The 19,829-nt window shown below is 47.5% G+C and overlaps 3 protein-coding genes across 4 annotated transcripts in view; 2 read left to right on the top strand and 1 right to left on the bottom strand.

Annotated features, from left to right (window-relative positions):
- Positions 1-1,337: 1,337 nt before the first annotated feature.
- LOC310817003 (histone-lysine N-methyltransferase PRDM9-like) lies at positions 1,338-5,438 on the bottom strand. Its single transcript, XM_083687399.1, has 7 exons — positions 5,349-5,438; positions 5,164-5,257; positions 4,925-5,020; positions 4,124-4,395; positions 3,896-3,963; positions 3,587-3,777; positions 1,338-3,400 (listed from the first exon to the last, which is right to left on the bottom strand). The coding sequence occupies exons 2-7, from the start codon at positions 5,246-5,248 to the stop codon at positions 1,662-1,664; spliced, it is 2,451 nt and encodes an 816-aa protein (XP_083543525.1). The 5' UTR covers positions 5,249-5,257; positions 5,349-5,438; the 3' UTR covers positions 1,338-1,661.
- LOC310817002 (histone-lysine N-methyltransferase PRDM9-like) lies at positions 5,338-10,142 on the top strand. Of its 2 annotated transcripts, none has more exons than XM_083687398.1 (7): positions 5,338-5,471; positions 6,136-6,249; positions 6,418-6,516; positions 6,812-7,083; positions 7,244-7,311; positions 7,472-7,662; positions 7,857-10,142. In XM_083687398.1, exons 2-7 carry the CDS (start codon positions 6,147-6,149, stop codon positions 9,596-9,598), a joined length of 2,475 nt encoding a protein of 824 aa, XP_083543524.1. In that variant the 5' UTR covers positions 5,338-5,471; positions 6,136-6,146; the 3' UTR covers positions 9,599-10,142. The 2 variants fall into 2 exon arrangements, with proteins under 2 accessions (XP_083543524.1, XP_083543523.1); XM_083687397.1 differs by lacking the exon at positions 5,338-5,471 and adding an exon at positions 5,650-5,777.
- A 1,146-nt stretch (positions 10,143-11,288) lies between these two features.
- The window catches only part of fbxw10 (F-box and WD repeat domain containing 10), a gene marked incomplete at both ends in the record, with an annotated part of 9,046 nt that continues 505 nt past the window's right edge, over positions 11,289-19,829 (top strand). Inside the window, 14 exons of the mRNA XM_083687593.1 lie at positions 11,289-11,670; positions 11,974-12,189; positions 12,444-12,701; positions 13,700-13,827; positions 14,466-14,579; positions 14,829-14,935; positions 15,531-15,734; positions 16,214-16,335; positions 16,482-16,636; positions 17,074-17,216; positions 17,506-17,664; positions 18,052-18,332; positions 18,798-19,004; positions 19,400-19,829. The exon at positions 19,400-19,829 is cut by the window's right edge and continues 505 nt beyond it. Coding sequence (XP_083543719.1) covers positions 11,289-11,670; positions 11,974-12,189; positions 12,444-12,701; positions 13,700-13,827; positions 14,466-14,579; positions 14,829-14,935; positions 15,531-15,734; positions 16,214-16,335; positions 16,482-16,636; positions 17,074-17,216; positions 17,506-17,664; positions 18,052-18,332; positions 18,798-19,004; positions 19,400-19,829 — 2,906 coding nt within the window. The remainder of the gene's footprint in view (positions 11,671-11,973; positions 12,190-12,443; positions 12,702-13,699; positions 13,828-14,465; positions 14,580-14,828; positions 14,936-15,530; positions 15,735-16,213; positions 16,336-16,481; positions 16,637-17,073; positions 17,217-17,505; positions 17,665-18,051; positions 18,333-18,797; positions 19,005-19,399) is intronic.

The following is a 19,829-nucleotide window of genomic DNA, read 5'->3' as shown; positions in this document are numbered from 1 at the left end:
CACTGGTACTTCACTGGAGTAGAATAGGGAAGGATCAAGAGATATTGTCTTCAACCTCTACTCAGACCCAGTATCCCCAATCTGTGTCACGTCACACTTCAGAACCAACTGCTGCCTACCTTTCAGAGTGAACTGTACAGTATGTGTGTTTTGTTAGTCAACTGAGCTCCTTTGGCCATTAACAGCAATGGATGGGATCAAGCGAGAGCAAACTTAAGTTTCAGTTACAATCCCATTTTATTGTTTTAATACATGTTTTAGGGCATTTCTGCTTCATTGGGATGGAGATAGTAGAGGTTGACAGGGAGGATGGATGAGAGAGAGAGAGGAGGGATGACATGCAGGATATGTCGATGGCCGGAATCGAACCAGGGACCTTGCGATGGTATGGTATGCGCCTTAGTGTGCTACACCATGAGTGCCCCCCCCCCTTTTATTATTTAAGTAACTTACTTACAAAAAGGACTAGAGGACTTAAAGCCTCCACAACTGCTGTGCCACACACACACACACACACACACAAACAAACGTGATTGAACGACGATCTGATCTGAAATCGGACCTTATTTGTATTCTTACTTGTGGACGTTATCAAGGGTGTCGCGTAACACTGACGGCAGACGGACACTAGAACTACTGACGGTGGAAAAAGAGCATCGGGACACACAACTGGACTTTGATGGTGAATCAAAACTCAACAACTCGCACCAGCAGCTGAGCTCGACATTCCCCTCTGTGTAGCACACGCGACCACTGCCAGGAGTTCACTTGCTTCACGCAGTTTTGCCGTGTCCCATTTTCCTGACACCCTTGTCCTGAGGCATGCACGCCCCCACATGGGTGTGGATGGGACTGGGCTGCCATAAGAGCCCATTAGACCAATCCGATGCTGGGAAAAGTGCACAAGCGCATGTACTTCAGGAGAAGCGTGGAGAAATTGGGACGCTGGGCATTTGAGTGATCCTTACCAAGCCTATTTGTGTCTGTCAACAATAATACAAGTATGTTTGTATAGTTAAGATAAGAGCTAAATATTTTAGTTATGTTCAATGTTTATAATAAGGTGGATGCTGTATATGAGATGTGGGATGGAAAAACTGGTAACGGAAGAAATGCAAGTGAGTGATGAGGCCATTGGGTGTTTGTTGACTGTCAGAAAGGTAAGACCTGGGTAACTCTATGAAGATCATGTTAGTTTGTCAATTGAAGAAATGTCATGGGCATGTTTTGAGTATTTTCATAAGATTTTAGGCTTGTACAGGGCACATGCTTTGCATTATATGTTTCGTGGAATAAATGGTGAACAGTGTTGCTTAAATCTCGTTTTATTTCCAGCGTTGAAAAGCCAAGTTTGTTGTTCCATTGATGATTTAAATTGAAGTAAATGATATGAAGAGAACTATTGATTCATTTGAGGACATAACAAGATACAAATTGTCTATACCCTCACCTTCAGAATATAGAAAATAAGGTAATGGGCAATCAGTAATGTTTCTTTGGAACCGAAACAAAACTCTAAAAGGGACAAAACAAATCAGAGTGCTTTCAATACATGTCGTCCTTGAGAAATATTAAATAAAGTAAGAAATGCAGCTCTGAAGTCTGCCACAGCGAGAGAAATGCTTTCAACGAAACTCAACAGTGCAACTATCCAATCAAGCCTACGAGTGCATTTTCCGATGATGGCTCTTAAGATGCCAACTTCTGGCGAAGCTCTTCCCACATTGGGTACATTTATACAGTTTCTCCCCACTGTGAAGCATCTGGTGGGCTTTGAGGCTCTGAGGCCGGCTGAAGCTTTTCCCACACTCCAGACAGAGGCAGGGTCTCACCCCAGTGTGCTTCCTCTCGTGTCGCTTAAGGTCTCCAGACTGCCGGAAGCTTTCGCCACACTGGGTGCACAGGTAGGGCTTCTCCCCCGTGTGTGTTCTCATGTGTACGTTCAGCTGGCCAGAGTGAGAGAAGCTCTTACCACAGTGAGGGCAGGGGAAGGGTTTCTCCCCGGTGTGAACTCTCTGGTGTTGCTGGAGGTTGCGGTACCACGTGAAACCCTTCCCGCAGTCCGTGCACAGGAACATTTTCTCCCCCTTCACGCACTCGTGTGTTTTGAAGCCTTTAAAAGAGGTGTATCTCCTCCCGCACTGGGTGCAGTTGTGAGGCCCTCCTCCGGCCTCCTCGGCTTCCTCTGGCTGGAGGAAGGCCAAGTCGGACCCCAGTAGAGAGTCAAACTCATCAGGGTGGTGTCTCTTCATGTGCTTACGGAGGTAGCTCTTTAGAGTGAATGAGAACTGGCAGTACGAGCATGGAAACATCTCAGAGGTCAACAGGACGTTCTTGCATGCTTGGATGTCCTGGTGGCGTTTCAGGGCGGCAGCCTTGCTGAAGACCCGCCCACACTGGGCGCAGCAGTAAGGCCTCTCCTTGGCGTGCGTGACCCGCTCGTGCCTTTTCAGGTTCCCGTACCGTTTGAAGTTCGCCCCGCAACTTGAGCAAATGTGCGGCCCCTCACTAATCGGAGTGCACTCGTGGGCTTCAAGGTCCTCTGGGTTGCCGTCAGTTCTCTTACACTCATTGCAGCTGTGCTGAACTTCCTCTGTAAGCCCCTCCTCCTGTACACAGGTGTGGGTGTCCAAAGCTTCTGATTCGCCAAAGCTCTCCTCAGTCTGAGAATGGCTGTGTGCATTCTTCCTGGTGCCAGGCTGTCCTTGTTTGGGTAGCTTTGCTTTTGTATTGACAGAGATTATGGACCTCGTCCTGATATTCCTCAGTCTCTGAGAGGGAGGTCTCTGGGTGGGCCCTGCGGTCTGGGTCTGGGTGACTGTGGGCAGAGCACTGGAAGGTGGATCGGGTTCCTGAGGGCTGTCAGAGGACCCCTCTGTTGGTGTGGCCATCTTGAGGGCCTCCTGGTGGTGGTGATGGAGCCTCAGGTGCTGCTGAAGGCTGTGCTCTGCAGTAAAAGACAGAGAGCAATGGGAGCAGGGGAAGATCTCTGACGCTACTGTTGCCTGGACAACACCCTTCCACTTCATCTTCTTCTGGTGAATTCGTCTGTGCCTCAATAGATCAGAGGACTGGCTGAAACACCTCCTGCACTGGCTGCAGCAGTAGGGTCTCAGGTTGAGGTGGACCCTTTGCTTGTGTTTCTTCAGGTAGCAAACAGACGCAAAGGTCTTCCCACACTGAGGGCATCTTTTGGCCTCCTCTCCGGTCTCCTCCGGGGAGGCTGGTGGGGACTGCTCCGTGTCACCTTCGGGGAGGTGGTCCTCAGGTTCAGGCGGTGATTCAGACCCATCCTGAGGGTGTGAGAGCTCTGTATGTCTGTGGAGGTAGGACTCTGTGGTGAAGGAGAGCTGGCACTGAGGGCAGAGGAAGACCTGAGAGGATGAATCCAAGCTCTTCTCTGAGAGAGAGAGAGAGAGAGAGAGAGAGAGAGAGAGAGAGAGAGAGAGAAAAAAAACATGAGCAAACCGTATCAGGCAAGACACGAGAGGATGACTCACCAATATCACTACAGTCCGTCCCTAGTACAGTATCAGATGCTCAGTACCAAAGCAACATCATCAATCATCAGCAGAATGGCAGGTACCTGTAGGGGAGCACTTCCTGAACCAGATTTGGTTCCCGGCATCACTGAGCTGGCTGATAAACTTGCTGCTGGGCCACAGCATGAGCTCATCTCCTGGCTGTATAGAACGACTGCAGTGGTACAGAACACTCCCCTTGTAATGGACCGCCATCAGATTCTTCTCTTCTTCATTACGAGCACAATTAACGTACCTGAGGGAGAGAGGGAGAGAGAGAGAGAGAGAGAGAGAGAGAGAGAGAGAGAGATATGGCTAAGCACTTCATAACAGATAGACGGATAACCATGGTAACCCAAGAGGTCCCAGCTTACCTCATCCAGTTGGAGTGAGTGTCTCGCGCAGCATCAATGTACTCATACTCTCCCTTCCTTTTGCAGACCTGACAACAGAAGGTGAAAAGGAACACTAAGCCAAACAGTGCAGTCCGCTGCAGAACCTTCACACTGCAGAAACACAGCATTCAGACAAAGACCATGCCAAAGATTGACTTAGGATATGTATCCCACAAAATCATTGCACTGCGTATCAGAAGAACTCACCACCCAGGAGTAGTCACTTTCTACCGCCTTCTCCCTGGTCGTCACCTCCCCTTCATAGGGTCCAAAGTACATCCCTGGGGACACTACTGAGCCCTGGTTGATGACCCCCAGTCCTGCACCTGGGATGCTGGATCGGCCTACCATCAGCCCATGGGGGAGCGTGAGAAGGGCCCTCTGAGGAGCTCCCATTGGAGTGGGAGAGTCCAGGATGAAGGACGGATGTCCATGGATGTCACACTGGTCTTTGTAAGGGACATGGCACTCCTCACAGTCTGTACAGGTGGAGAGATCAACTAAGTAAGAGGAGCACAGAGCATCAAAGCTACATGACAATGAGTTCACTCTACTCCAATGGCCTCCACAGTCACCAGATCTCAATCCAATAGAGCACCTTTGGGATGTGGTGGAGCGGGAGATTTGCATCACGGATGTGCAGCCGACAAATGCAGCAATGATGCTATCGTGTCAATATGGACCAAAATCTCTGAGGAATGTTTCCAACACCTTGTTGAATCTATGCCACAAAGAATTTAGCCAGTTCTGAAGGCAAAAGGGGGTCCAACCCGGTACTAGCAAGGTGTACCGAATGAAGTGGCCGGTGAGTGTATTGTCTGTCTTGTTTCATTGCTGTATGTATTGGTGAGTGTTGAGCTCCCCATCATAAAACTACAGTAAACATCAGGCTCACCTGACAATGTCACCATTAGGCTGTTATATACCTATATAGTTACAATAACTACTGTTCCCTTTGAGAAGCGGGGACGCAGAAACAAAACCGTAAACACAGTCTGATAAACTCACAGAGGTGGTCATCTAGTGCAGGGTCCTCCCCTTGCACCATGGTGCTCCATGAATTCCCGATCTTCACATTCTCGGTTTGTTCTAGTTCTGGCAATGCTGTGTCAACACACACACACACACACACACACACACACACACACACACACACACACACACACACACACACACACAAAATGAGAAACAGCACAGCAGACCTCACATTCCTACTAGATCTTCTATATAAGCATGATAAACCACACCTGCTGAGGAGTCAGAGATGGGTTGGCACTCTGATGCAATGACCTCTTCTGTCTCTGCCCATTCGAAGCCGCCTTCCTCAGACATGAAGCAGGTCTATGGAAACAAGACTTGAGATTACCACTAGCTAGCTAGCTATACTCATGTAGAGACACTCAGGAGAAATGGGATAGCTTCGTTTACTAACCTGATATTCTCCAGCTTGTCATTCGGTAATAATCGTCCGCATAATTCAAATAGAACGTGTGAAACGAACTTCACTTTATGTGAAACGGACTTCAATCGTCATCTTTGATTCAACTTGGTCTGTGTACGTATGTGGTATTTTGACTGTAATAAGAGTTTGACTCCCGGAAGCGAAAACGTATTTTCAAAATAAAAGTCTAAGGAATGATGGCGACTGAACAAAGCCCTTGAGGAACGGAGTGAACTTTTAATTCAAAAGGTTTGATCGCTTCCGGGGCCGGGTCATGACACTTCGCGCACACGTTAAATTGAATACACAGAAATTAAGCATGAAGTTCTTTTATACTCTAGCTAAGCCTCTTTTCCAAAATTAACAGACATTTTATTTTTTTACTGGGAAGGAAGATTATTACCGAGTAATAACATATAGGTAAGACACTATCTGGTTGCTAAGGTTGGTTAACCTATCCACATCCTCCTGCGAACGTTAGCTAGCTAATTCGTATTCCCTAATCTTGACATCTTGCCTAGACATCTAGATCTTTGTAGATCTGTGCACTCGGACCTGTTATCTATCATGAGTTGCTCGTACATGTTCCTTGTAGACAAGATCGGTGACTGTGTTGGCGTTTCGTTATGACCAGCTGCAGTTGCTGTCAGATATTGCCATGCAATGTGGACCTGTAACACTCATTCTGCAGCAATATAACATTCAGTACTGTCTACTATAAGATAGCTAATTGGAAGTACTTAAATGATGTAATAATCTCAAACTCTTGTTCCCGTAGAGCCTGCTTTCATGTCTGTGGAAGGCAACATCGTGGAGTGGGCAGAGACAGAAGAACAAAATGCATCAGAGGAGTACCAATGCAACGACGACAACAACAACCACCCTACACCAGGTGTGGTTTATTAACCTGATTGTGGATTGTAGATCTAGTCGTGATGGATCTGCTGTTTCTCACTGTGTGTGTGTGTGTGTGTGTGTGTGTGTGTGTGTGTGTGTGTGTGTGTGTGTGTGTGTGTGTGTGTGTGTGTGTGTGTGTGTGTGTGTGTGTGTGTTGACACAGCATTGCCAGATCCGGAACAAACAGTAACTGAGAGTCTGATCCAGAATACAGACACCACCATTGTGCAAGGGGAGGACCCTCTGTTAGACGATGACTTTTGTGAGTGAGAACATGTTTTGCAAACTGTTTGTGTATATACAATATGTGGGGTTGGTGGTACAATACGGTGAGGAGCTCTACACACTGATAGACCAATGTGACAAGACAGACAATACACACACACAGTAGAATTGAGCTCAAGTGGTTCTGTGTCCCCCTTCCCACAATTGCACAAAACAGTCATTCTAAGTATTTCACAAGTCCAGACTAGTTGTCATGCTGTCAGGTCAGTATGGTTATTGTAGCTTTGATGCTCTGTGCTCCTCTTACTTAGTTGATCTCTCCACCTGTACAGACTGTGAGGAGTGCCGTGTCCCTTACAAAGACCAGTGTGACATCCATGGACATCCGTCCTTCATCCTGGACTCTCCCACTCCAATGGGAGCTCCTCAGAGGGCCCTTCTCACGCTCCCCCATGGGCTGATGGTAGGCCGATCCAGCATCCCAGGTGCAGGACTGGGGGTCATCAACCAGGGCTCAGTAGTGTCCCCAGGGATGTACTTTGGGCCCTATGAAGGGGAGGTGACGACCAGGGAGAAGGCGGTAGAAAGTGACTACTCCTGGGTGGTGAGTTCTTCTGATACGCAGTGCAATGATTTTGTGGGATGCATATCCTAAGTCAATCTTTGGCATGGTCTTTGTCTGAATGCTGTGTTTCTGCAGTGTGAAGGTTCTGCAGCGGACTGCACTGTTTGGCTTAGTGTTCCTTTTCACCTTCTGTTGTCAGGTCTGCAAAAGGAAGGGAGAGTATGAGTACATTGATGCTGCGCGAGACACTCACTCCAACTGGATGAGGTAAGCTGGGACCTCTTGGGTTACCATGGTTATCCGTCTATCTGTTATGAAGTACTTAGCCATATCTCTCTCTCTCTCTCTCGCTCTCTCTCTCTCTCTCTCTCTCTCTCTCTCTCTCTCTCTCTCTCTCTCTCTCTCTCTCTCTCTCTCTCTCCCTCAGGTACGTTAATTGTGCTCGTAATGAAGAAGAGAAGAATCTGATGGCGGTCCATTACAAGGGGAGTGTTCTGTACCACTGCAGTCGTTCTATACAGCCAGGAGATGAGCTCATGCTGTGGCCCAGCAGCAAGTTTATCAGCCAGCTCAGTGATGCCGGGAACCAAATCTGGTTCAGGAAGTGCTCCCCTACAGGTACCTGCCATTCTGCTGATGATTGATGATGTTGCTTTGGTACTGAGCATCTGATACTGTACTAGGGACGGACTGTAGTGATATTGGTGAGTCATCCTCTCGTGTCTTGCCTTATACGGTTTGCTCATGTTTTTTCTCTCTCTCTCTCTCTCTCTCTCTCTCTCTCTCTCTCTCTCTCTCTCTCTCTCTCTCAGAGAAGAGCTTGGATTCATCCTCTCAGGTCTTCCTCTGCCCTCAGTGCCAGCTCTCCTTCACCACAGAGTCCCACCTCCACAGACATACAGAGCTCTCACACCCTCAGGATGGATCGGAATCACCGCCTGAACCGAAGGACCACCTCCCCGAAGGTGACATGGAGCAGTCCCCACCAGCCTCCCCGGAGGAGACAGGAGAGGAGGCCAAAAGATGCCCTCAGTGTGGGAAGACCTTTGCCCGCGCTTACCACCTGAAGAGACACATGCGCAGCATCCACTCCAACGAGAGACCCTACTGCTGCACCCAGTGCAGGAGGTGTTTCGGCCAATCCTCTGGCCTGCTAAGGCACCAGCGAGTTCACCAAAGGAGCAATAAGCAGGGTGTGGTGGAAGAGGCGGCCTCTGAGATCTTCCGCTGCTCCCATTGCTCTCTGTCTTTTACTGCAGAGCACAGCCTTCAGCAGCACCTGAGGCTCCATCACCACCACCACCAGGAGGCCCTCAAGATGGCCACACCAACAGAGGGGTCCTCTGACAGCCCTCAGGAATCTGATCCACCTTCCAGTGCTCTGCCCACAGTCACCCAGACCCAGACCGCAGGGCCCACCCAGAGACCTCCCTCTCAGAGACTGAGGAATATCAGGACGAGGTCCATAATCTCTGTCAAAACAAAAGTGAAGCTACCCAAACAAGGGCAGCCTGGCAACAGGAAGAATGCACACAGCCATTCTCAGACTGAGGAGAGCTTTGGCGAATCAGAAGCTTTGGACACCCACACCTGTATACAGGAGGAGGGGCTTACAGAGGAAGTTCAGCACAGCTGCAATGAGTGTAAGAGAACTTACAGCAACCCAGAGGACCTTGAAGCCCACGAGTGCACTCCGATTAGTGAGGGGCCGCACATTTGCTCGAGTTGCGGGGCGAACTTCAAACGGTACGGGAACCTGAAAAGGCACGAGCGGGTCACGCACGCCAAGGAGAGGCCTTACTGCTGCGCCCAGTGCGGGCGGGTCTTCAGCCAGGCTGCCGCCCTGAAACGCCACCAGGACATCCAAGCATGCAACAGCAACGTCCTGTTGACCTCTGAGGTGTTTCCATGCTCGTACTGCCAGTTCTCATTCACTCTAAAGAGCTACCTCCGTAAGCACATGAAGAGACACCACCCTGATGAGTTTGACTCTCTACTGGGGTCCGACTTGGCCTTCCTCCAGCCAGAGGAAGCAGAGGAGGCAGGAGGAGGGCCTCACAACTGCACCCAGTGCGGGAGGAGATACACCTCGTTAAGAGGCTTCAAAGCTCACAGGTGTGTCCGGCTGGGGGAGAAACTGTTCCTGTGCACGGACTGCGGGAAGGGATTCTCTTGGTACTACAGCCTTCAGCAACATCAAAAGGTTCACACCGGAGAGAAACCCTTCTCCTGCCCTCACTGCGAGAAGTGCTTCATTCACTCTGGCCAGCTGAACGTACACATGAGAACACACACGGGGGAGAAGCCCTACCTGTGCTCCCAGTGTGGGAAGAGCTTCCGGCAGTCTGGAGACCTTAAGCGACACGAGAGGAAGCACACCGGGGTGAGACCCTGCCTCTGTCTGGAGTGTGGGAAGAGCTTCAGCCGGCCTCAGAGTCTCAAAGCCCACCAGATGCTTCACAGTGGGGAGAAACTGTATAAATGCACCCAATGTGGGAAGAGCTTCGCCAGAAGTTGGCACCTTAGGAGACACCATCAGAAAATGCACTCGTAGGCCTACTAATCTACTATTGTTTGCTTTCTCGCCTTTGTGGAAGAACATTAAGAGCTGCATTTCAGACATATGCAAACAACACTCTGTCTGAAACTAGGAAACCCGGAAATTCTAACTTGGAACCTCCTTCAGACGATACCCAAGTTTCCCCACTCTGAGAGAAGTTTTACGCAATGTTTGAAGCATGAGATGCTGAGATGGCATGAATGCACCATGAAGCTTCGTAAAGGGCCTAGTAATTTGAAAGCACAGTATTGTACATAGCCTTTTTGCCATACACTGTGTTTTCTCTGTGTAATAAGTTATTTGTACTTGAGTTTGCTTCAGGGTTTTCTTTTTGTTTTGACGAAACTATGATTGTCAATTATTCCAGTTATGTGATCTGGTCTTTATGTTCTGAATGTGAGGGAATGCATTTTATAATTCAACGTACTCCTGGAGTGTATTTAAATGATTGCGTATTTTCCTTATTGTAGTTTTATGGAATTGGAATTGTAAATAGAATGTATTTGTGGCTTTTCAATGCCAACTTATTTTTAAATAAAACGACTTCAACATCACTGTTCAGAAATGTGTTCAATTCAAGTTGCGGTGAAAGAGTAAAATGATTTAATCAATCAATAAATAGAACAGGTCATACTATATACAGTTGTTCTCGGGGTCCACGTAACCTAATGAGCAGAACAGTATTATTCTTTTGCAAAACATTCAGTGATTTCTCATTGCTTTCACACGCAATGCAAATGCTAAGCACATTTTTGCGAAACAGTAAGCACAACTACAAAAGACCCAAAACTCAGTTGAGTAAATCACGTCAAACTAAATTAAAACATTTCGTCACAGCTGATACAAACTACTCCCTTGAACGTGAACCTCTTCAGCACGTCTGCAATACGTCTTTGTAATTGTTCAAGCCAGAAATCAATTCATGCATACGGACCAAGTTAGAGGCAGAGTGGCCCATCGAGGAAGAGTGACAGTTCTTTATGCATTGGTAATCTTTGGTAAAATAATTTTAGGAAAAAAGAATACAGCCCATGCATATTATTCATATATTGATAGTTGTAGTTCGTATGTATTAGGGCCATAACGTGTAACGTGTGTTTAGGTGCGTTAGAGCAGTGAAAGAGCAGCGAAAAAAATCGCAAAACCAGTGCGCCGCCCGGGAATCGAACCCGGGTCGCAAGAATGGGAATCTTGCATGATACCACTACACCAGCGGCGCTGATGACAATGGCAGCAGCTTTACCCTACTTGTTCGATCGCAGTGGGTTAGAAGCACCATAGAAATATGCAACAACAGATTAAAATGAAACGTGAACTTTGACTATAAAAGTTTTTTTAATGTTTGATTATTTTGTATCCTTAAATATCCATGCACTGTCTGCATTACAAATCTATGCCAGACTCCAGTCATGACATAAAATGTACACTATCTCACAGGAGAGTAATGTTGTCGTAGCCCGTAAACACGTAAAAGTTTAACCTATCTGCCGCGGCGTGTTGCATGGCAACAACCAAGCAGCACTGCCGCAGCCACACACAGTTGTTTTGGGAAACAGCGCGCAGCGAAGAATCTTTTATCCAGCTCTCTTTAAAACATTACATTCAGATTCAACAAACCCTCTGTATTAAGCTAAAAGTAGGCCTATCGGTACAACCTGGACTTAGATAACAGAAACAGTTCGGGATGAAACATTGTGAATTGAGAATCGACTCTGCGAACGAGTTTCGCTGCAAAACGAAGGATGCGGATTTTAACACGTGTGGAAGTTGCCGGTCCTGCATCTTCACGTCCAAACTGTCCGATTCAACCCAATGGTTGACGCGCGCGGGAGACGCGTCGAAGCGGAGATTCCTCACTGGCATTCTCGTGCGGTGCCAAAGTGTCGACATTCTCGAAAACATCCAAAGCGTCCTGCAAGTGACATTTGGAAAAGATTTCACCTACGCCAGGTCAAGACAGAAACCAAGTTTACCAGAAGACATGACGACTTGGAGCTCGGACCGAGCTCTTGACACTAAACTTCTTGGCATGGACATGATTGAGACCTGGGATTGGTTCAGTCGCAGTCACCCCTGGATTAAATCAAATTACCTTCTGGGAGTTCTTTCACTTTGCGATACTGAACTTCTTCATATGCTTGGCAATTTAACCAGCGTGCTTCTAGTTAGAGCCAAACGAGGATTTCTCCAATATGGTAAAATGGCCAAACCTGTTAAACTTACATTAGGCCTATTGATGACACGACATATTCCTTATTATAAAATAAATACCTTAGGCTACTACAATTTAATGGGGATGAAATGAAGTATATTAAAGTAGATTTATCATATCTCTCTTAATGTCTATGATCTCTGATCTCTTTTATCAGGCCGAGTTGATCCTGAGGATGATGATGATGATGATGATGATGCTTCTTCTATCCCCGAATCCATTTACTCCTTCAACTCCCAGGATCATCATCCCCATTTGGACCTTCTCATCCAGGCCAGCTCGTGCTACGAGCCCGTAGATTTGCCAGATGACACTGACAGCGACACCACAGATGGGCCTGCGCAGCTGGAGACATGCCTGAATTTTGAGCACCGTAAGGGTCAATACCTGAACACTCTTAGAAAAAAAATTAAGGGTTCCGAAAGTTCTTCCCTGTCGAAGAACCCTTTTAGGCTCCATGTAGAACCCTTTTGGGTTGCATATGGGTTCCTATACCTGTGGGCCGATAACTGAGGGCAGCTGTCTTTGAAAGGGTTTAGTTAGAAACCTTCCTCTCCCTTGTATATCAGCCTACTATGTCTGACTCACTGTGGGTGGTTTTTGTGTCCTACTGTCCTATACATTCAGCAAAGACCAACCCACTGGATGATGCCGCCCCCTGGGCTGGGCTGGAGGCCTTGGGCCTTGGCAGTGTGTCGTGTATGGCGAAGGAGGAAGAGGAGGAGGAGGACAAAAAGTGTAAGAAGGACAGTGACACCGACTCAACATGCTCAGAGGACCCTGCTCTTATGGTGGTCCCCAGGTCCTCCAGGTCCCTGTCTGGGGTCAGTCGATACCGAGACTTCGTCCGTGGTCTCCCTGTTCATCTCGCCAAGACGATTTTAGGTGAGAGCTCCCCCCCATCCACCAACTTCGACTCTACCCAAAACAAACATTTCACCCCTTCCAACATTTGAACATTTTGAACCTATTATGCTATAATGTTATGTTTTGTGCTACATGAGACTACCAGCCTAGATAGGGCATTGTTCCCCATCGACCATTCCCCAGTTGGTAGTCATTTTACGGTCGATGATATTGTAGATTCAGTATCCGTGGTGGTGAAACTTGTGTGCACCTGGAGTGACCCCTCTTCCCTCATGTCAGCTGATATCCACAGTGCTCCCGTCTGTTGAAGGACAGCACTGTACTGTACTCTGCCCTGTCCCTTTGTTTATACTGAAGCACCTGTTGACATTTCTATGAACCGGCACCATAAAGAAACAGAGAGCAGACCTACGGTGCCATGGTGATGACTTTACAACACAATGATTGCCCTTATAAAGCCCTCAGTGTCATCACTCCCCCTGCCATGAGCTGGTCTCCCTAGGATATCCAAAAACAACAAACCTCTGCCCAGCAACCAGTGAAAGAACTCCCTTTACTAAGATGTAATTATGTAGCCTTCCATGTGTCTTCCATGTGCCTTTGAAAGATATCATGGTGATTGCATTATAATAATCCAACTGCCATAGGCCTAACAAAAACACTGGAATGACTCGATTCTTACTCAATATATATTTTTCTGAAGATCATAACATAGAAGAGAGAGAGAGAGAGATTCTTTCTACAATACCTTTCAACATTTGAGCCACTACCCCTGAAGTGTGTAAAGTCTTGTAACCCTGTTATCTTCTCATTCCATGGCTTTAAACACAAAACACATTGTGACATCACCTAGGTTTCCGTGGTGCAAATGGAACAATAATCTCATTCTAATTGATATCAAGATTATGTTCAATTAGTCCTCCTCCAATGAACCTCAGTTCTAGATGTGTACTGATGTAACTGTGAGGAACTTGTCCTACCCTCATGGGTTCTGGACTAAGACCGGTGTCCTTTAGGTCTTCTAGACACAGCCTCTTTACGGAACTGCCGGCATGTATCCCTACACTGGCGATACCTGGCGGAGGACACCCAGGAAGACATTAATTCCAAAAAGATGGTGGAGAAACAAGCTATGATGATGCAGGTATGGGAATTATTTTATATTTAAATCCTTTATATGTGAGATTGATTATTTATTATTGACACATCCATTGAAACTGAAGCTCATGCTCTACTTAACTGTGGGTGTACAATGACATTAGAGATGATCTCTTTCTTCAACTGTCGAGCCAAAATGGGAATTTATATGGTCGTGATGAGAATAATAAAGTGTGTGAAATTGTATCGGGTAAAAATAATGTAAATGTAAATGCCTGTGCAAAAGCCTGCCATCTTATTCAGCAACGTAGATTTTCTCTATAAATGCCCAGATGTAGCATATATGACATATATTGTATTTTGTTTTTGTTTTTGCATAAAGTATATGTGTTTCTATTATGTATTGTATTCTATATGTTGATACAATTTACGTATAGATTATGTATTGTATTTATAGTACAGTGTCTCTAAACTGTTTCTGAGCATTCCACAAAGTCATTTTTAAATCTGTGTTTTTGTATTGTTCAATTGCACTAGTTTACAATTGATACTTTGAGTAGAAGTGGCTGAAGCTTTCCTGGGAATCTTACAGTAGACTGGATGTCCATTAACATCAAGGTCATCAATGTCAGTTGAATGCTGTTCTAGTTCAGATGATAAACCCCTGTCATTGTCTCCTGTCAGAGCAACACTACTGGAGTCAGTTCTGTCTATGCCAAGATCCGCGAGGTCCTAGTGCCCATCAGAGAGGATGAGAAGCATATGCACCATGGAGACATCTTCTCCAAAGTCCGCAGGGTAAACAAATCAAATTAAATTGTCTCTATTTTATCATCTCCAAGTTAGCTACATGTGCTCAACATGTCCGACATCCATTCAACCGATCCTGGGAATGTTACCTACTATCATTGTAATTCAATATCACTTCCCATCCCAGATCACTAAGGAATGATCATAAGAAATTGATTATAGGACCCACATGCATAAGGATCTCTATGGGCATGATCCTCTGACTGAACGATGGTCTATCATTCTTTGGCCTTTCAGGAGAGGGGCTTTGAGTCTGTGTATGCAGGCGTTAGGACCAGAGCTATGCAGATGGAGGAACGGAATGTCTTCTGCGGTGTCTACAACGTCCTGGTGCTCCTGGACAGGTGGGTGTTTTCCTTTGAAACAGTTACACCTTGTTACACAGTTACGTTGTCCGGCGGAGTCGGCTTGGAAACACTCTCCTCTACTGATGCCTGAGACCTGAACACTTGCATTAGCTTAGCGGGCTACGCTGGGTGTTCGGCGAGCGAGAGACTTGGATTCGTTGATGGTACACTCGCTGGGAGAGGTGCTTGAGTATCAAACCCAACAACCGTAACTCATGAGTAAATGAGTGAATGAGTAATCAAGCTGATTAATTCATGACGTGCTACTGTATCCTGGAGTTGGCTAACCTTGGCTCGACTGATGGTTTCATCTCATTGGATTGCTCATTGATTGGATAGCTAAACGAGCAGTGTAAACACTCTCCCGTTGCAATGACATCACACACATCTGATGTCTCTGTCTGGTGTGTGTGTGTGTGTGTGTGTGTGTGTGTGTGTGTGTGTGTGTGTGTGTGCGTGTGTGTGTGTGTGCGTGTGTGTGTGTGTGTGTGTGTGTGTGTGTGTGTGTGTACCCGTACGGGCGTGCGTGGGCGTGCGTGGGTGGGTGTGGGTGCCCGTGCGTGCGTGCGTGTGTGTGTGCGTGTGTTGACAGGGAGGACCCTTACCGGGTAGTGCATTACAGCGGAGGGCAGTTGGTGGCGGTGGGGTCCAAGGACCGCATGGTGCATCTGCATGACGTGGTGACGCTGAAGGAGGCGTGTCCTGTGATCCAGGGCCACGCCGGCAGCATCAGGGCTCTGCTCATGTGTGAGGACAGAGGCCTGGTCATCAGTGCCAGCTACGACCTCAGCATCAGGTAAGGAGAGGCGGAGGAGGAGGAGGAGGAGGAGGAGGAGGGAGGAGGAGGAGGAGGAGGAGGAGGAAGAGGATGGGGGTAACCACACAGCAAGAGAAACCCATTATTTCAGGATTAATGTCAGGATGAATTGTAATCTGGTTTGAAAAAACAGCTACTGTACCACTCAAGAATTATGATCCTGGGCCCAGTATTTCAAAACTTTTAAACTGGATCAGAATGATCCGGATTATATTTTGCGATCCAGGATCAGATCTATCTGGCAGATGGTGAGTAGTATAGGGGAAATCAGCCCCTTTACCTTGTTAGTTCAGATGATCATACTGATTATTTATGAATGTCTGATTTCTTATTTCCAGTCAGATTTGTATGTCATCCCTCCATTCCATGGAACATAGAGATGTTTAGAAGGCAAAATTACAATGGTTATGACTAATGACTCATGGTATGTTTTTGTATGACCAAACAATGATTTGCAGGTGTTGGAATCTGAAGTCAGGTGTATGCATCATGCTGTTCCGTGGCCACCTGGGCACCATCAACTGCCTGGACCTGCATGGCAACATGCTAGTCTCAGGGGCCAAAGACTGCAAGGTCAAAGGTCAGCTAGTTTTCCTCAGCCGGTTTGATGCCCTCAATCGAGTAACCTAAACATTGTAATGAACGCTGAAATTGATACTTTCGTCAACCGGGTTGTTGTGTGTTTGTGTTATGTTTATATGTGTTGTGTTTGCGTTGTTTATGAAGTGTGGAACATGCAGACGGGGAAGTGCTATGACAAGCTGAAGTTTAAGCACCACAACCCCATCCAGTGTGTGAAGATCGACCACGCCCTGGTGGTGAGCAGCTGTGACAAGGGCGTGGTCAAGGTGTGGGGCATGGAGACCGCCTCACTCCTCAAGGTGAGATGAGGTTCTGCCCTCCACTGAAAAATATAGTTCCCCAACCTTGTCAAGGGAACGTGATCAGAATCAGAATCAGAATCAGAATTCTTTTATTTGGCCAAGTATATTTGCACATACAGCAAATTGACTTGGTGAGGTTGGTGCATGGGACATAAAAAACAACAATATGTAAGCAAAATATGAACAAAAAAAAAGAGAAAATAGCAAAATATTAACAAAAAATGAAAAATAGAACAATAAATGATGTAGGCTGTGTGAGGCTAAGAGGCAATGAGGCTAAAGGCTGTGAAATGGGTTTGGGGCAGGTACACTATAAATTATAATACATGTAAATGAATATAAATTACACTGTCAGTGCATTGTGATACACTAATCTCCTTGTCTTTCTCTGTCCTCCTCCTCCTCCTCCCCCTCCTGGTCTCCCCTCCTACCAGCTGATTGATGCCCACCAGGGCCCGGTGAGGTGTCTGTTCTTCGACCGCTGGCATATCCTCTCCGGGGGCGCCGACGGGCAGGTGGTGGCCTGGAGCACCAACTGTGACGTCAAGAAGTCTCTGATGACATATCGCCACCCGAAGTACGCAGCCATGAGCAGCAGTGGGCCGGGCCTATAATAGGCAGCATCCTGTTTCTGAATCATGGCTTTTTGAATCATGGCTTTTAAGACAATTGAGTTCAAAATCAGACATAACATCACAGCGCAAAACACAACAATGAACACAATAATCACAGTCAAGGACAACAACATGACACAAAGCAAAATAGGCAGAATACAGTATGTTGTCACAGATAAATGTGCAAAATACAGTGGTATACTGTTTTTATTTTTTAACTGGTTTACATTGAGGGTCTATGTGTTCCTCTAGGGAGGTCCTGACACTGATCTTCCTGTTCCTGCGTGTCATCACCGGCTGTGGGGATGGAAAGATCCGGATCTTCAATTTCCTGACTGGGGACTGCCTGAGGATCATTAAGGCTGGCGGTCAACACAGCCCTGTGCTGTCCCTGCACACACACAACAACAAGTTAGTTACTGCCTCCCTTGCCTGCACACACACACACACACACACACACACACACACACACACACACACACACACACACACACACACACACACACAGAAACAGAAACAAGTTAGTTACTGCCTCCCTTGCCTGCACACACACACACACACACACACACACACACACACACACACACACACACACACACACACACACAGAAACAGAAACAAGTTAGTTACTGCTTCCCTTGCCTGCACACACACACACACACACACACACACACACACACACACACACACACACACACACACACACAAACATGACATTTGCCCAACTGCCATCACAAGTCTCTATTGACCTTTGTAGAACTGAACCCCCCCCCCCCCCCCCCTCCCATCTTCTCTCAGCATGATAGTGAACACCCGCTCCAGCGTGCTGCTCTTCCAGTTCGCCAAGGTGCGCTGGGACTACTCCGTGTCCGCCGAGCGGGAGTTCATCGTGGAGCGACGGGGCTCGCCCAAGGCCATGATCCGGCAGTTCCCCGGCGGCCTTGCCCGGGCGGAGCGCATGGCTCAGGTGGGCTCGTCCAACCGGAAGATCTACGACCGCGAGGGCAAGAAGCCGGAAAAGCCCGCGCTGTCCCACCACGCACGCCCTCTGTCGGCCCCCAGCATGAGACGAGCACGGGGTGAGGGTGGGGTTTGGGCCGTGTCCCAATACTCTTGAGGTGTCCACTCATCTGAAAGGATTAGATTAGGTTAGGGTTAGCCAATACTATACCAATTAAAATGAAAATATCTTAGCATGTACACCAGAAATAATACCAAATGTGCCATAACAGACATACTGTAATTTACAATGTAAAAAAATTCTAATAATGTATATACATATATTTTTTCATTATTTATTTATATATAAATATATATTTATATACTACCACTTTACTCTCCATTTTACAATGCTATAAGATAAGATCAGCTAACATGTAACAGCTAATGGGATCAGAATAAACAGACATATTAAGCTTGATAATCGGGATGTAGGTTACTTGATGAGTACTCCACCAACACAATCCCAGTGTCTGTAACGGTATCGTCCTCTTGGGGCCATTCTGAGGTGCCTGGTCCGTGCGTGTGTCCGTCCCTCTCCACAGCTGCCCAGCAGGAGTCTCTGAGGCCGGCCACGTGGAGCGAGCTCCAGAGCCACCGGAGGAGCAAGGCCTACATAGACCTCCAGCCCGAGTTCATCACCAAGCCCCCCTCGGCCCTCTCTCCTGGGAGGCCTGTGACCGGACACAGCCAGGACTCCCACAGTCGGGCCAGCCAGAGCCAGACCCCCAGGAGCACCACCAGCAGTTCAGGTACCACTGTCTGAGCACCACCACCAGTTCAGGTACCACTGTCTGAGAACCACCACCAGTTCAGGTACCACTGTCTGAGAACCATCACCAGCTCAGGTACCACTGTGTTGGACGTGGTTGTGGTGTAAATGTGTGTAAAAGCTTCCTCGGTTGTTATTAGTCGGTTGGTTTTACATCGGAGTACTATTATTTTTCATCTTTGCCCAGGATAACAGGGTACCTTTATGAAATGGTAAAAACCAACCACAAAAAATATGAAAATAGAACCATTGTGGCAAGTGGAAGCATGACGAATTCTGTTACCACCTGACTGACCTAACCTAATTTGCATTTGATAGGATGTGAATGTGTAGGATAGGGATTGTTTAGGTCTTCTCTTTGTCTTCCATTCCCAGGGAGAGAGTCCTACGCCTCCACCACTAAGTGGGTTCTGACCCGCAGTGAGAGAGCCGTGAGGGACCGGGTGAAGAAGAGGGGTCCGCATCGCCCCGTCACCCCAGAACACGTCCTCCTGAAGGTGAACACGACCCACCAGCCCCAGCGTGGCGACCTGGCCGGCATCAACATGGAGCTCAACGCCAGGGTGAGAGACGCCTGGGGGTCCCCCCCGCCTCCCCCACTACCCATCCAGGGTGGGGGCGTAGACCCAGACCCCCACCGAGCCTCCCCACCACCACCCCCACCTCCACCCCAGAAGCCCCAGTGGCCCCCATCCCCCTACCAGGTCTTCCATGGTATGACCAAGACCTACGTCCCTGTCCTGACCAAAGCTCTGGACCTGAACCTGAGACACTCCCTCCACAGCCGAGACGTCCGCTCCACCGT

Source organism: Argentina silus, assembly GCF_951799395.1.
Source record: "Argentina silus genome assembly, chromosome: 16".
NCBI classification, from domain to species: Eukaryota; Metazoa; Chordata; class Actinopteri; order Argentiniformes; family Argentinidae; genus Argentina; species Argentina silus.
The sequence above is the reverse complement of the archived record's forward strand: the minus strand, read 5'-3'. Positions and strand labels throughout refer to the sequence as shown.